General features: G+C 35.0%; 1 protein-coding gene across 2 annotated transcripts in view; it reads right to left on the bottom strand.

Moving 5' to 3' along the window:
* LOC111085345 (centromere protein T-like) overlaps window positions 1-14,963 on the bottom strand; it is a 281,870-nt gene that overhangs the window by 4,234 nt on the left and 262,673 nt on the right. For both annotated transcript variants that reach the window (XM_022383500.1, XM_022383507.1), the window contains 3 exons: window positions 13,757-13,840; window positions 6,396-6,587; window positions 3,376-3,480 (listed from right to left, as the gene is read on the bottom strand). In XM_022383500.1, coding sequence (XP_022239208.1) covers window positions 3,376-3,480; window positions 6,396-6,587; window positions 13,757-13,840 — 381 coding nt within the window. The remainder of the gene's footprint in view (window positions 1-3,375; window positions 3,481-6,395; window positions 6,588-13,756; window positions 13,841-14,963) is intronic.

The following is a 14,963-nucleotide window of genomic DNA, read 5'->3' as shown; positions in this document are numbered from 1 at the left end:
CTCCAACTCTGAACATCATGCAATCTTCATTTAAATTATACATTAATTAAATTAGATTCATGTTTGTATCTCTTGGCCTACTTACTGCTTTCGAAAGTCTTACTGAGGAACTAATATATTAGGTCGTCAAGAAATTAATGTCGCGTTTTGGAACACTTTCATTAACCCCCCCCCCCAAAAAAAACGAAGCGCATAAACGTGTGTAATGTTTAGTATACTCTAAACCCTTATAATGATGGCACAATACTAGACACACATTCGGCATGTAATGCTGTTTGAATACAAGAAGGGAAACAACGCCTCTGTAGCCACACATAATATCAAAGAGGGCTATCCGCGCTAGCCGTCCTTAATTTAGCAGTGTAAGACAAGAGGGAAGGCAGCTAGTCATCACCACCCACCGCCAACTCTTGGGCTACTCTTTAACCAACGAATAGTGGAATTGACCGTCACATTATAACGCCCCCACGGCTAAAAGGACGAGCATGTTTGGTGGGACAGAGATTCAAACCGGCGACCCGCAGATTGCGAGTCGAGCGCCCTAACCACCTGGCCATGCTGGGCCAGAATATCAAAGAAGTTTATGGAAATGTTTTGAACGTTCGTAAGTGTCAAAGATGGTTCAGCTAGTTTCGTAAAGTTGACTTTAGCCTGAAAACTGTTATGGCAGGGACCGACATGTTGGAATTGATATTTATGCTCTGAAGACGCTTTTTGAGTCTTACCCCAGGCAACACACTCGTGAAATGGCCCTGAATTTGCATGTCTCTCATGAAACAATACGTAAACATCTAAAAAATATGGGAAAACTCCATAAAGAAGATGTTTGGGTGCTTCACGAACTCTCCGATAATCATTGTTTCCAACGTGTGAATGTTGCTTTCTCTCTTCTGCCGCACAATGCGCGTGAACCATTTTTGGACAGAATTGTCACCAGTGATGAAAAATGGATTCTCTATGCGAATATTAAACGACAAAAACAATGGCGCAGTCCTAGACAAAAAACCCACTTCTGACCACAAAACCTGGATTCCATCCGCAGAAAGTGATGCTTTGCACTTGGTGGGACATTGAAGGAGTATTTTATTTCGAACTCTTCAATCCACAGCGAACTGTCAATGCAGAAATCTATAGTCAGCAAAGGGAACGATTAAATCAAACCCTTCATCGGAAACGCCCTTCAGTCGTCAATCGGAAAGGTGTTCTTCTTCTCCACGACAATGCACGTCAGCATGTGGCACGTTTGACACAACACAAGATTATGGAGTTGGGTTGGGAAGTTCTCCCCACCCACCATGTTCTCCAGATATGGCACCATCAGATTACCATCTTTTTTCGTTCGTTGCAACATCATCTTAATGGGAAAACGTATGCAAACGTGGAAGTTGGTAAACAGGACATCGATATGTTTTTTGCTTGAAAGTCAAGTGATTTCTTTAATCAGGGCATTAACAACCTGACTGTAAGATGGAAAAGCATCATCGATAAGAATGGATACTATTTCATTTAATAAATGCTTTGTTTTGATATACAAGTTGTTCAGGTTGTTCATCTAAAAAAAGCGACATTAATTTCTTGACGACCTAATATTACATGGTTTCTGTCCAATAACGAACATTCTGAACAATGCTGAAAATATAAGAAGACGGGTTACTCTTCATTTTACTTAAAATATCGTGACGAAAAATAACCTGAGCATATTTTGAAATGTTTTAACAACCGCCGCCTTAGAGATAATATTACGTTAATTAATAATTTTTACCTAAGCGATGGAATTCATCGTGCTTACAAGTAGTTCAAATCATCTATAATTACTGTATAATGTGCCCGAACTCCATCCATTTCATCTTCCAAATAGTTCTCCATATCTCTCTTTCATCACCAATGTTTGCAGACACTTATTCAGTCAGTGTACGTGCCGTAAACTCGCTATACAGGTTTGGTTCTTTATTTTACGCGCTCTGTTCGCGGAAGGGAATAAAACCATATATTGTAGCTTTGTAAGTCCGTAAACTCAACGCTGAACCACCAGACGACTATAGATTGAGTGAGTATTTTTTTCAGTCTTAATGGGTAAAACAATAAAATACAGTACATGATTTTTACATTTAAAGTCTAATTCTGTTCTCTTGCTGCCTTGTACAACTGAACGTTATACAACATATCCTCATTTAAAGTGCCTCACACTGTACAGTCACAATATATCCTCATTTAAAGTGCCTCACACTGTACAGCCACAATATATCCTCATTTAAAGTGCCTCACACTGTATAGTTACAACATATCCTCATTTAAAGTGCCTCACATTGTACAGTTACAATAGATCCTCATTTAAAGTGCCTCACACTGTATAGTTACAATATATCCTCATTTAAAGTGCCTCACACTGTATAGTTACAATATATCCTCATTTAAAGTGCCCCACGCTGTATAGTAAAAATATATCCTCATTTAAAGTGCCTCATATTGTACAGTTACAATATATCCTCATTTAAAGTGCCCCGCACTGTACAGTTACAATATATCATCATTTAAAGTGCCCCACACTGTATAGTTACAATATATCCTCAGTTAAAGTGCCTCACACTGTTCAGCCGCTGTAGATGAGAAAGCATTCTGATCTATATTCTGGAATTGTCAAAATTCTGAGAAGTTTTTCCATTCTACAAATACAATGTTTTCGTGACCCCAAGTTCTCAATAACGCCACAATAACTGACAGAGATTCGAATCTGCAACTCCCAGATTACGAGCCCAACGCCCTCACCAGTAGGCCTAGCTTGAGAGCTTGATCTGTCCAATTGAATTACAAGCATTACACGTCTTGTAAATACGGTGTTAAAAACGTTTTTTGTTTCTTTTTTTCACTGATCACGAAACTTTAAATAAAATCTACTCTTGCCCATCCATTGCGAATAACATTAATACAAACTTACCAATAAACTTAATATTCTCTTATCTCACCAGTTTTAAGTGGGTAAAATAGATTTATTTAACATCCATCATATACGAGATGATGGCCTAACGTGCTGCCGTAATGTTGCATGTATTCCGTCAAATAAATATAATTTTACTTTCTTAAAGTTTTCGAGTGTTTAACTACATTTATGTACATATATTGGGTCCCTTTCTAAAATAAAACTTTAGTCTGCTTATTAAATAACTTATAAACACTCATATCAACGATAAATCAATGATTTAAATCTATCGATACCAGAACGAGCTCTTACTTAAACTTTCCTACTTACCAAATAGTTTAAGACATAAAACCTATCTCAAGATGGACTTAGTATTACTTGTATTTCCTTCTTGTTATCTGTGACCCAAAGCCTACGAAACAGTTTAGCTGTTGTTATATTTTCATCTTTGTGCTCACCTGTGAAATAGAAGTTCAATGTCTGTTACTTGTACAGTCTTTCGACCAGCATGGTCTGCGAAGGTCATCAAGTCGGAAGAGAGATTCTTGAAAAACTGGTCACAACTGTAAGAGTTGACAATAATGTCATGACGGGAAAATCTAATAAAATGCTGTATAAACACATACACGTGCGCGCGCGCACAAAGAGAAGGCGCTAAATAAGATTAGAAAATAAAAATACAATTAGTCAACTCTTAAATAAATTGTATACAGAATGTAATTGACAAAAGAGTCAAAGGAAATTATTAATATATATACATATGTTCTTTCTATTTATTTTACATTGTGGTTTTCGCATTCATTGCAATGTTTCCCAGAAGGCTATAAAAATCTACCACCTAACCGTCAAAACGTTAGTGCAGATAACACCAACCACCAGAGTGCTGAAAGAGGTTTTTATGGAAAGTAAGCTGGAAGAGGGATGCACCATGCATTCTTCAACTGGAAATAATATATCACTATGGAAATGAAACAAGAAAAATGACTGTAGCTCCCTCCTAGCTTCAAGAGTACAAAAATATCACATTACTTGTTTTTATTCTTTTTTTTAATATTAAGAGAGATTCTTTTAACTCCTCTCTTAAGTTCTAGTCTTTTTCTTCTTCATCTTTTTATGCTCTGTCTCTTTCTGTTCATTTTTCTTTCATCATAGCTAGCAAATATTTTATCTCGCTTTATGTTATTATTGTTATCTTGAAGTTTAATCAAAGTTCTATTTTAGTTTCACCAAAACAAGCCCACTTCTGACACAAGTATTTTAACTTCTTTGTTTCACTCAAAAATCTACCACAAAAGTATCATAATACGGTTGAAGATGTTTTTATGCAACTGGTTTCAAAAATAGTGCTTATTATATGGGCCATACTTTATATGTGCAAATTAATGTTTACATGTAAATTGATTGATTATTAAAATGGATTGTGCGGGAGCTATTCTGTTACAAACATGTTGCAAGTCGATTCTTATTGGTAACACATTGAAACAGAAAGTAAAACAATGTGAATTGTCAACTTCTCAAAATCAATACAAATAGTAAGCAACTTTAATAACATTCATATTTTAATCTTTTTGATAAAGGCCGAACAGAACTCATAACTGAACTATAAAAAGTGGCCCGCCTAGTACTTATTAAAAAAAAAAAGGGCCAATAAAACAGTCTCTAGAGTGCGCTATAATTTACAAGTATAAAATAGAAATATTTATATAGTTTGTAATTAAGCACAAAGCTACACAATGGGATATCTGTACTCTGCCCACCACAGGTATCGAAACCCGGTTTCTAGCGTTGTAAGTCCGCTGCGCCACTGGGGGACAATATACACTGTAATCAATAAATGTGTAACAGAAGATTAAATTAACTCACAGGCAAAGGCGTTAAATATTTTCACGTAGAGAAGACCAAAAACTTAATGTTTCAAGAAACATTTAGTTAAGTTGTTGCCCATTTGATGGCAACAATATGTCTCGTTTTTTAACATTTCATGAACTGACTCCTTTTATGGTTTTGCATTACATGTGTTTTATATTTACGTTTCTTTATAAATATTACAAAAGTTATCCTGGTATTTAAAAAAAATAACTGTAACCAATAGTGCAGGTAAAAGTAAAATTCCGCTAATTAGGTTTGGATAAATGTTCAGGAAACTACTGTAAAGCAAGACTAAATTTGGTTCAACTTGTCTCTTTACATGTTGGGTTATATGGAATCTAGGTTTAATTTGCTTTAACAAGATTAAAGTTTTCGATTCAACTCTTAGAAACTTTTCACCAACAAATTAAACAGAACACTGTTTTGGTCAAACAGATAAATTATTCTAAAATCGCATTCTATAAATTAACGTAAATATATTCAATAAAATTATATTTAATACTTGTGTTAATTTCTACAATAACAATAGTGAAAGTCGTTTTTAATTTAAAAACACAAATTTCAGGATTGAGCGGATGCGCTTCCAAAAAACAGTGTTGAAAACGAATTTCGAAAGCAAAGACCTTATGTTATCTTGAAAGGAAAATCAATAAGTTTCGTAATGTGTGAGAATGGTATAAACGAAGTAATAAAAGTGATAATATAAAGAAATCATGAAAAGGGTTTATATAATAGATACACAGACAAAAAGTTTTCAGGTGTAACAACCAAGCAACGCAAGCGCTCACCAAAACTAGGACAGTCTGGAAGGTGAAACTAGGATAGTCTGGAAGGCATCCCTCTCATTTACCCAAGAAAAATTAAAACATTAAACAGTTGTTGAGATCTGACAACACATTCTGCCAGTTTACATGTAGGAGAGTATTATCATTTATTTTTTTCATGAAGTTACACGTCAAGCAAAAATAGTAACATGTATCAAACACTGTTATTTACGAATAATAATATTTTGCCGTATACATTTAGGGCTATTCTGGTTGTACTCGTTTTGTCTACACAAATACATTAGACTGTAACAACCATGGATAAGAATTGCATCATCTTTGGATATAACACTAACAGACTTGTAGAACATTGCTTAACTTTCTATGGCCACCTGTCAAACATGCAGTAATACCTTAAATACATGTATTATTGTTTAACTGAAAATGTTATCAGATCATAAACCAAAGACTGAAGCATTAACAAAGTCACGAGCAATGGATTTCACTTCCATGAAGCGCGGGTCGTCCGAAGTTGACGAGCCACCTATATAGGGCTACTAAAATATTATTCACAAACTAAACACGGAATTATTTTACAAAAACGAAATAGCAACATTGATACTTATTAAATATTATATCAACAATATCTCAATAGATGGTGTACAATTTTCATATCAAAATAGTGAAATTTTAAGTATATGCAAACGATATAAAGATTAAACAACAACAGGTAATAGTTAAAAATATATGTGTTCAATTATAACAAGCTATTCATTTACGCTATAATCCGTGAAGTTGACGAAATGGGTAACTCATAACAAAAACAATACCAATGACAAACTTACCAAAGTTCAACCAGCTCCAAAGCTTCTCGAGTCACTTTTAAACCACAGAACTGTTCAAACAGACCCCGGGTAAGATTCGATGGTAAGCGATTTTTATTACGCTTTCTCTTATTGACACGTGTTGTTAGTTTTGATTTCACTTGCTGATGATGAACTGGTCCAGAAAGTTGTTTTTTACTTTGCACTTGCTTTCTATATAAAATAAAGGATATTTGCACTCTTTTTTTTTTTTTTGAGGTTGATGATAACATGTGCTTATTGATTATAGCCTGAAAAATATTGCAAGTGATTAAAAAAGTTATGTATAGCGTATTAAAAAGCTTATCTATGTGGAAGCTAAATATTAAATAAATCTTGGAAGTTCTGATGACTAATTTAAACTTCAGATTTCATAATATACAGATTGATTACAAAACTGGGAAAAGACATGTTTTAAATTTTCATTTAAATGAATTTTGCAATTTGTCAAAATGTAATCATACGTTTCGGAGATTTAATCTTGTAACATTTTGATATACTTCAGTTCAAAAACTTCATTATTTCGTTAAGAAAATATTCAATATTACAGTGAAGTATCATTTACACGTACAAACTGTTATTTTTTTATATATAAAATGTAAAAATGAGCAATGACAGAATGGAGGAAGTTACGTACTCTGTGTAAAGTTTTCATTCTTATTATATTCAGTACTAATAGAGGGAGCTATTGTCACCTTTCCGCTTGCACCCATTGATCTCTATACTGAACTGAGCACTGACCCTTTCACGTGAAGTCACCCGAAGTTATAAGTGGCCATCTTGTTGGTCCATTCGTACTTTCAGTTGCTAAGCGTAGAGTTTTCATATTGTAGCCTGTATCTAATGTAAAAATGCCAATGAGTGTGTTGCATGTAATTGTAACAATAGACTATGAGTTGATTTGTTTAATTTTGTTTGTTAGAAGCTAAGCACAAACTACACAAGGGGCTATATGTGATCTTCTTATCACGGATATCGAAACCCGGTTTCTAGCGTTGTAAGTCCGTAGACATACCGCTGTGCTACCGGGGGGGGGGGGGGCAAGAGTTGGTCCTGTGTCGTTTCACTGGTAGAGAAAGGTTATTGTTTCTTCCTTGTAAATAAATTAATATGAATTGATTTGCCACTGTTAACATAATACAATTAGTAACGTTATTTGATTGAGGTGAACTTTCACTTTTCAGTACATATTAGTTTGGTTCGTTTTGAATATCGTGCAAAGCTACTCGAGGACTAAATGTGCTAGCCGTCCATAATTTAGAAGTGAAATACTAGAGGGAAGGCTGCTAATCATCACCACCAACTCTTCGGATACTATTTTACTAACGAATAGTGAGATTGATCGTTACTTTATAACGTCCCCACGGCTGAAAGGGCGAGCATGTTTGGTGGGACGGGGATCTTTCCATGGAGACAAGTAGTATCCAACAAAAACCTCCAGAGTGTGTGTTGAACATTTTGAAGAAAAATGTTTCGATAGGTTAAAATGTTCGTCTGTTTGTAATTAAGCACAAAGCTACACAATGGGCTATCTGTGCTCTGCCCACCACGGGTATCGAAACCCGGATTCTAGTGTTGTAAGTCCGCAGACATACCGCTGTGCCACTGGAGGGCATGTTCTTCTGAGTATTAAGTGTTTATTCTAAGAAAACTTCTGTTGATGTTCAGCTGTCTAGTCTGTTTTTTTTTAATTCATTATAAATTGTTGAACTCTTTTTCTAGATAAATGTATTATAACAAAGCTAAATAACTAAACAAACTTAACTGGTATCGCACATAAACCTATGTTACTGGTAAGAAACTAGTTAGTTTGTTTGTTTCTAATTAAGCACAAAGATACACAGTGGGTTATCTGTGCTCTGCCCACCACGGGTATCGAAACCGGGTTTGTAGCGTTGTAATTCCGCAGACATACAGCTGTGTCATTGGGGGGCAAGAAACTAATTAACAGAAAATTGTAAGTATACTTTAAATTTAGTATTCTATTCTGTATCCGATTAAACATATAACATCTCCGTGAAATCAGTGAGAATATACTTGAAACTTACTAAGAAATTGCGATACCATTACTATTTTTAAGAAGATCCATTTCTATACATGGCCGTAGCTAGTTATGAGAGCACCGATATTGTGTGATCGGTTTTTTTCGTGTCCTTTACTGTCTCTCTCACACACACAGTTGGAAGTTATAGCCTGAAACCGAAGTTTAACTTTGGTAGAACATTGGCTCTGGTTACGGTGATGTTTCTTTACGTAAGCTAAAACTATGGTGCTCGTTCTTATGCTGTTTATATCAACAGACTTTAATTTTTTATTCTCAAGTGGCATTATAGCATTTATGTAGAAGTTAATAAAAATATGACAGCAAGAAAAAAAAAGGTTGCCCGTACAATGAAGTATTCATTAAAGAAGGACAAAAAATAAATGGCTTCAGTAAGTTATTGATTCAATTACATGTCGTGATTTATTTGCAGTTAGCCAAAAAAGAGGACATCAGTACGAAAGTACATCAATTCAAGCACACTTAACAGTGTTGTTTCACATACAATTACCTAAAAAAAATAGACACAATAGTTGATCATTTGAAGGAAAAAAATAAAGTTTTCACACACACACAAAAAAAGGCGATTGAAACTATTGTTATTTCATTAAACGTGATTGTGCAAGCTCTAAAAGATGAAAATTTAATACCGAACAATGGTTTTAATATGATAATCGGCGCCTTTTATGATACCCCTTTACAAATCTTTAACATGGGATCGGTTATTAACAGGAATAAAAAATTGACTCGCAACGCATATCCTCCACTTTAGCGGTCTTTTACTTTGACATTGAAGTTTTACTCCATCAAAGCCTATAATTTTCAAAGATATACTTTCAATCATGTTCTACCACATTTGTCTATTATTCGAAAGTGGTGCCAAAGCGTTAATGGGACACCAGGCTTTACACAAGAAGCATTTAATGTATTACAAAAACTGGCAACAAAGGAAATGAAGGAACTTGTAAAGATATTTGTGCTTTTATGGTTGATGAAATGACAATAAGATAACATGTGGAGTGGGATGGAAAGAAAATTCTTGGCAATGTTCACATTGGTACAGATTCAGAAGACGATACAACTCCTCTTGCCAACGATTTATTGATGTTTAAGGTGGTTTCTCCAAACAACAACTAGGGGGCGCCTGTTGGCCACTTCTTTATTAATGGCATGACAGGACAAGAACGAGCAAACCTGGCGAGAATATGCCTACAAAACCTGTGGGATGTTAAGATTACAACTATGAAACTTGTTTGTGATATTCCAAGTTGCCACTTCTCCATCTTGAAAGAACTGAAAGCTAATATGTCGCCAGGGAAATTATAGCCATGGTTATTGCACCATAGTAATAAAAAATGCAAGCTTTATGTTATACTTGATATATGCCACATACTAAAACTCATTTGAAACACCTTTGCACATGAGGAAAATTTAAAAAGTGGATATGGTGAGTACCTTAGATGGCAGTTCATAGTGATTTGCAAGAACAAGAAGGCTTACACCTAGGAAATGAATTACGGTCAGTGCACATTCAATCAATGAGAACTTCCAATGAGTCATTCTGGAAAGATTTTCTAATAAAAACGGAAAATTATACTTCTTAGTTAAAAGGCGTCACCGAACAAAGAACTTATGCAATTCAACGTAAAACACCGTTCATGGGCTTCTAACTGCAATCAAGTCTGTGCAACAATTACATGATACTTCAGTGTGATCACCTTCACCATTCTTGAACTGTCCTTTGACGTATAAATTAAGTTAGGCTCGTTTGGAACTTTGTTTTTTTTGCTTCTGTTGGGCCATCTTACGATTGTAATAACAACCCTATTGTTTGACAGTTCACAGCTGCATATGAAACATTGCTCATGCGTCATGAAATAAAAGCAACAGGTAACGGCATAGCCCAGCATGAAACGTCAATTTTACACGTCAAAAAAGATCATAACATGACACTTCTTAGCGTTTCTGCAGATGTTTTAGACGTGTGTGACACGCAGGTATGATTTTGATGTACGTGACCCTATGCAGGATGACCATGACTACGAAAATGCCCCAAACTGCACACCCATTTTCCCTGTAAAGAAGTAGCCGTAGGATAAATGGCTGGTTATGTAGTCAAAATGACACAAAAAAGAATGCATTGTACAGATGATTTGGAGACCTTTACAATTGAAAATCACAGAAACTTGTCAAAAAAACTAAAGAATATATCGATGAATTAAAATGCACATAGAGAAGTGATAGGAAATACCGTAAAAATTGAGATCACTAAAACTTAAAGAGTGGAACGATTACGAAACATTCAACCATTACTTGGATATCCTTGCCAATAACTCGGTTACACTCGACAATTTAAGGACCAACAATATGGTTACCGCTTGACATCAGGGTCAATACAGTGTGCAATCCAGTTCAGTATAGAAATTAGTGCTGGCTGACTCCATAACCTCGAAGATGACCAAGTTGCCAAGAAATATTCTAAATTTTTTGTCCTAGAACAACAGGTACTGTATGCAATTAAAAAAATATGTACATTTAGGGTTAAGGAGTCAACGTAGAAAAAAAAATCATAGGCTCAATGATATATTTTCAAACTGTTAAAGCTAAAGTATCAGGAGAAAAGTAAGCGTGGTTTAAAATTTCCAAAACAAATTATGAAAGGCGTGAATGAAAACCTTAAACAACTGTCACAAAGTAATCATTTTACGTATTCAAAATACAACAATTAAAACTTAAGACGTGTACACCAATCAGTATTATAAAATCATGTAACATCAGAATATTGATCTACCTCTACAAGTACAATGAAGAGAAGTGAACGTAAGTTTAAAATATCAATGGCTACAACTGCCCACTGTGGTTGGGAAAAAAACCTGCGGAAACACCTTCTAGTATCAATAGTTATCTAAGCATTTACTATAACTAAACAAGCCTGCAAATTTAACGCAAGAATCACTTATCAATTATTCCCAGGAGATTAATGTACGAGTTGTTCCAGACATCAGGATAGATTTGGAGAGAGTGGTGATACATGCAGTACACATTTGCTTGATAAGTGCACATGTAATCGTACTGATTGATACGATCGTAATTCAGGGTGATTGGGGCCGCTACACATTTGCTTGATAAGTGCACATGTAATCGTACTGATTGATACGATCGTAATTCAGGGTGATTGGGGCCGCTACACATTTGCTTGATAAGTGCACATGTAATCGTACTGATTGATAAGATCGTAATTCAGGGTGATTGGGGCCGCTACACATTCAGCTACCTAATACAATAACAAGTAAGACATACGCCTGAAAAATTCAATGTCTCTTAGTAAGATTTTAATTTTGTTTTAAATTTTTGTGCAAATCTACATATGGGCTATCTTCTCATTGTCGTCCCTAACTTTCAACTGATATACTACAGGGAAGACATATAATCAACAATATCCATCGCCTATTGTTTGGCTATTCACATATAACCGAATAGTGGGATTTTACCATTACATTTTACAGTGCATCCACGGCTCCAAAAAAACGCAATACGTTTTTGCGGCTACGGGATGTGAACTCTCAGATTCAGTCAGCGCATAATAAATAATTTTTTTTAGCTCAAGCTGTAAAATGGGCTATATGTGCTCTGCACACCGCAGAGATTGAACCTTGAATTTAATGTTAAAAGCCCTGAAACTAACAGCTGACCTATCGAATATCTTTGTACACAAGCGTTTGGTTACAACTGTAGTCGGTTGTCTTTCAAAATAACAATGCATCTAACCACGCTACAAAAACAAAAACAAACTATTGAAACCAGACTTCGACATTGCTTCTATGTTCCAACAGCTCTGATAGAACTAAGGAACGATTCTTATTTAGACTTTTTTAAATTTCCGTTATAACGTTCAGGATGTTGCTAATTCATTGCCAGTTAGAGTTGTTGATGTCCTGAAGATTCATGGTATACATAATGTTAATTCTGATTCAAAATATGTTTCCATTTCTTTTAATTTGACACAAGACACGTGCATCAACAATACTAATTCCAAAAGAAAATCAATGATTACTATTAACTAGGATTATTTTAACAAGACGGAATGAAGTAGACATTTTGTTGCTTATTATGTTAGTTAAACTACAAGAATTAAGGTATGAAAAAATACTTTTCTTCTTACATTTTAATTCGACAAATTATAGGTTTAAATAAAAATATCCGTTTGTATGTTTGTAGTTAAATACAAAGTTACACAATAGGCTATCTGTGCTCTGCCCACCACGGGTACCGAAACCCGGTTTTTAGTGCTGTAGGTCCGCAGACATGCCACTGGGGGGCATCTGTTAAAGTAAAAGTTGAAATAAAAAACATTTCTCCAATGAGGAAAATTGATTAACAGAGAGTTGAGCAAGCTAAGTGCGACAAATTGTACTGTATCTTCAGTAGAGTAAATTTATGTTAATAATTAGATTCCTTCAATTAAAATAAAAAACAACTAAAAATCTTTGTTAAGAGTTACTTGCAAAATTTTAGAAAAATCAGTAACAAAATACCAGCTCTACATTCTCTACACGTAACCTTTTTATGCTCAGGCAAGCTAGCTCAACAGTGAGCCCAATGGCTTATAACGTTAAATTCGGGGTTCAATCCCTGCGGTGAGCACGGCGCCGGCTGGTCATTTTGTAGCTTTGCGCTTATCAATAACACAAACAGGCGAGCAAAATCCTTAACGCTAAAATTAGAGCATTGTACAAACACTAAATTAAAAAATGAATAATTACCATCCTGGAATGACGTACACTTAATGCCTATACATTTTAAATTAATATTAGTATAGGTTGAGACTGATGTCGAAATATACGTCTACCTTCAATAAACTGGCGCTACAGTTGCTATGGGAACACCTTCAGATGTTATCTGAAGTACACGAATTAGATCAAACAGAGTAAATGTTATCGTAGACGCAGAATTGTGTTGAATTGTCTGTGTGTAGGAAAGATTTTGTGAACAATGGTGCATATGTATTTTACAGTAAGTGCATGCTAATTGAAAAAAATTCAAGAATAAAATTTTACAAAATGGACCTTCCTCGAGATTCCAATAACATATATAGTAAATAGTTCAAAACAAGTTAACTTATGAAAAGCAGTATCAAGAATAAAAAGTCTGATAAAACGAGCATCAAATCTGAATGAAAATTAAAAAATATTGAAGTATTGAAGCTTTATTAAAAATTTAAATATGCGACGCGATTGTGTATATACATTTCCTACTTGAAATGCTGCATGCTCTTAATGAAAAATCCGTTAGAGGGCCTCACCTTTCTTGATATAGTGATTGGGGAGTACGAAGTGTTGGCGTTATGTATGGTCGGCTTTTCTCCAATATCAACTGTTCATGTTCGCTGAAAATCAACAGAAACAATCAGCATCTACATTAATAAATGATACTATATTGAAAATTAAGTATCATTTTGCACTCAGTATCATACAATTAGAAAAGTAAATTTGTTATAAAGAATATCTTGTTCTACCTCTTGAGTTAAAAATGCGAATAATAAACTGTAAATAATCTATTTAAAAACTTGCTTAGCAACTTTTGTATTATTCACTTGTGAAAAACAAACAAACAGAAAAATATTTATTTTCTTTTTGTTAGTTGCAATGCTATACGGTAGATGGCAGCAGAATTAGATGTAAGTTACTGCTCTAATTAGGGGTACACCGATATATTGGTAGTCAACCGGCCTGGCACCGATATAAAGAAATATTATGTTATCGGCTATTGGCCGTTTTGTTGTTGTAGCCAATAACGTACACTGTTATTTTTGTGACGCTTACTTATCTAATTTCATATTTTACACATGAACTCTCACCATGGCCGTGTACATTCCGAATACTGACCTTTGTAATATTAAACTTGTTAAAAGTAGTACAGTAAGTACTGTGTCAGTTTGTTAAATTATAAGCACCCGGATGTTAATTTAAAACAAATCTTCAGTAATGAGATTATTTTTACAAATAGAACAAACTTTATTTTTTCCATCACAATTCAAAATGAAACAGCCGTGAATAAAACTAAACTTGACTAGTTGTCTGATATCTCTGTATACAAAACATGTGCCGACACGATTGTGGCTGACGCAGAGTACCAAGTCTGAAGTTGCTTCATTACACTGGAGTTAGCTCCTCCATATTTGTGCTGTGTTTTGAAGCCGAAAGCCATCTTTTAATTCTCTGAAGTGACAAGGCAGTTAAGCTATTTTTGTTTCTTTGTTTGTAATTAAGCACAAAGCTACACAATGGGCTATCTGTGCTCTTCCCACCACGGGTATCGAAACCCGGATTCTAGCGTTGTAAGTCCTCAGACACACTGCTGTGCCACTGGGGGCTTGTTTTTTGAATTTCACGCAAAGCTACACGAGGACTATCTGCGCTAGCCGTCCCTAATTTAGTAGTGTAAGACTAGAGGGAAGGCAGCTAGTCATCACCACCCACCGCCAACTCCTGGGCTACTCTTTTACCAAC

Source organism: Limulus polyphemus, unplaced genomic scaffold (assembly GCF_000517525.1).
Source record: "Limulus polyphemus unplaced genomic scaffold, Limulus_polyphemus-2.1.2 Scaffold16, whole genome shotgun sequence".
NCBI lineage: Eukaryota > Metazoa > Arthropoda > Merostomata > Xiphosura > Limulidae > Limulus > Limulus polyphemus.
Note: the sequence above shows the minus strand (reverse complement) of the source record. Positions and strands in the feature narration are given on the sequence as shown.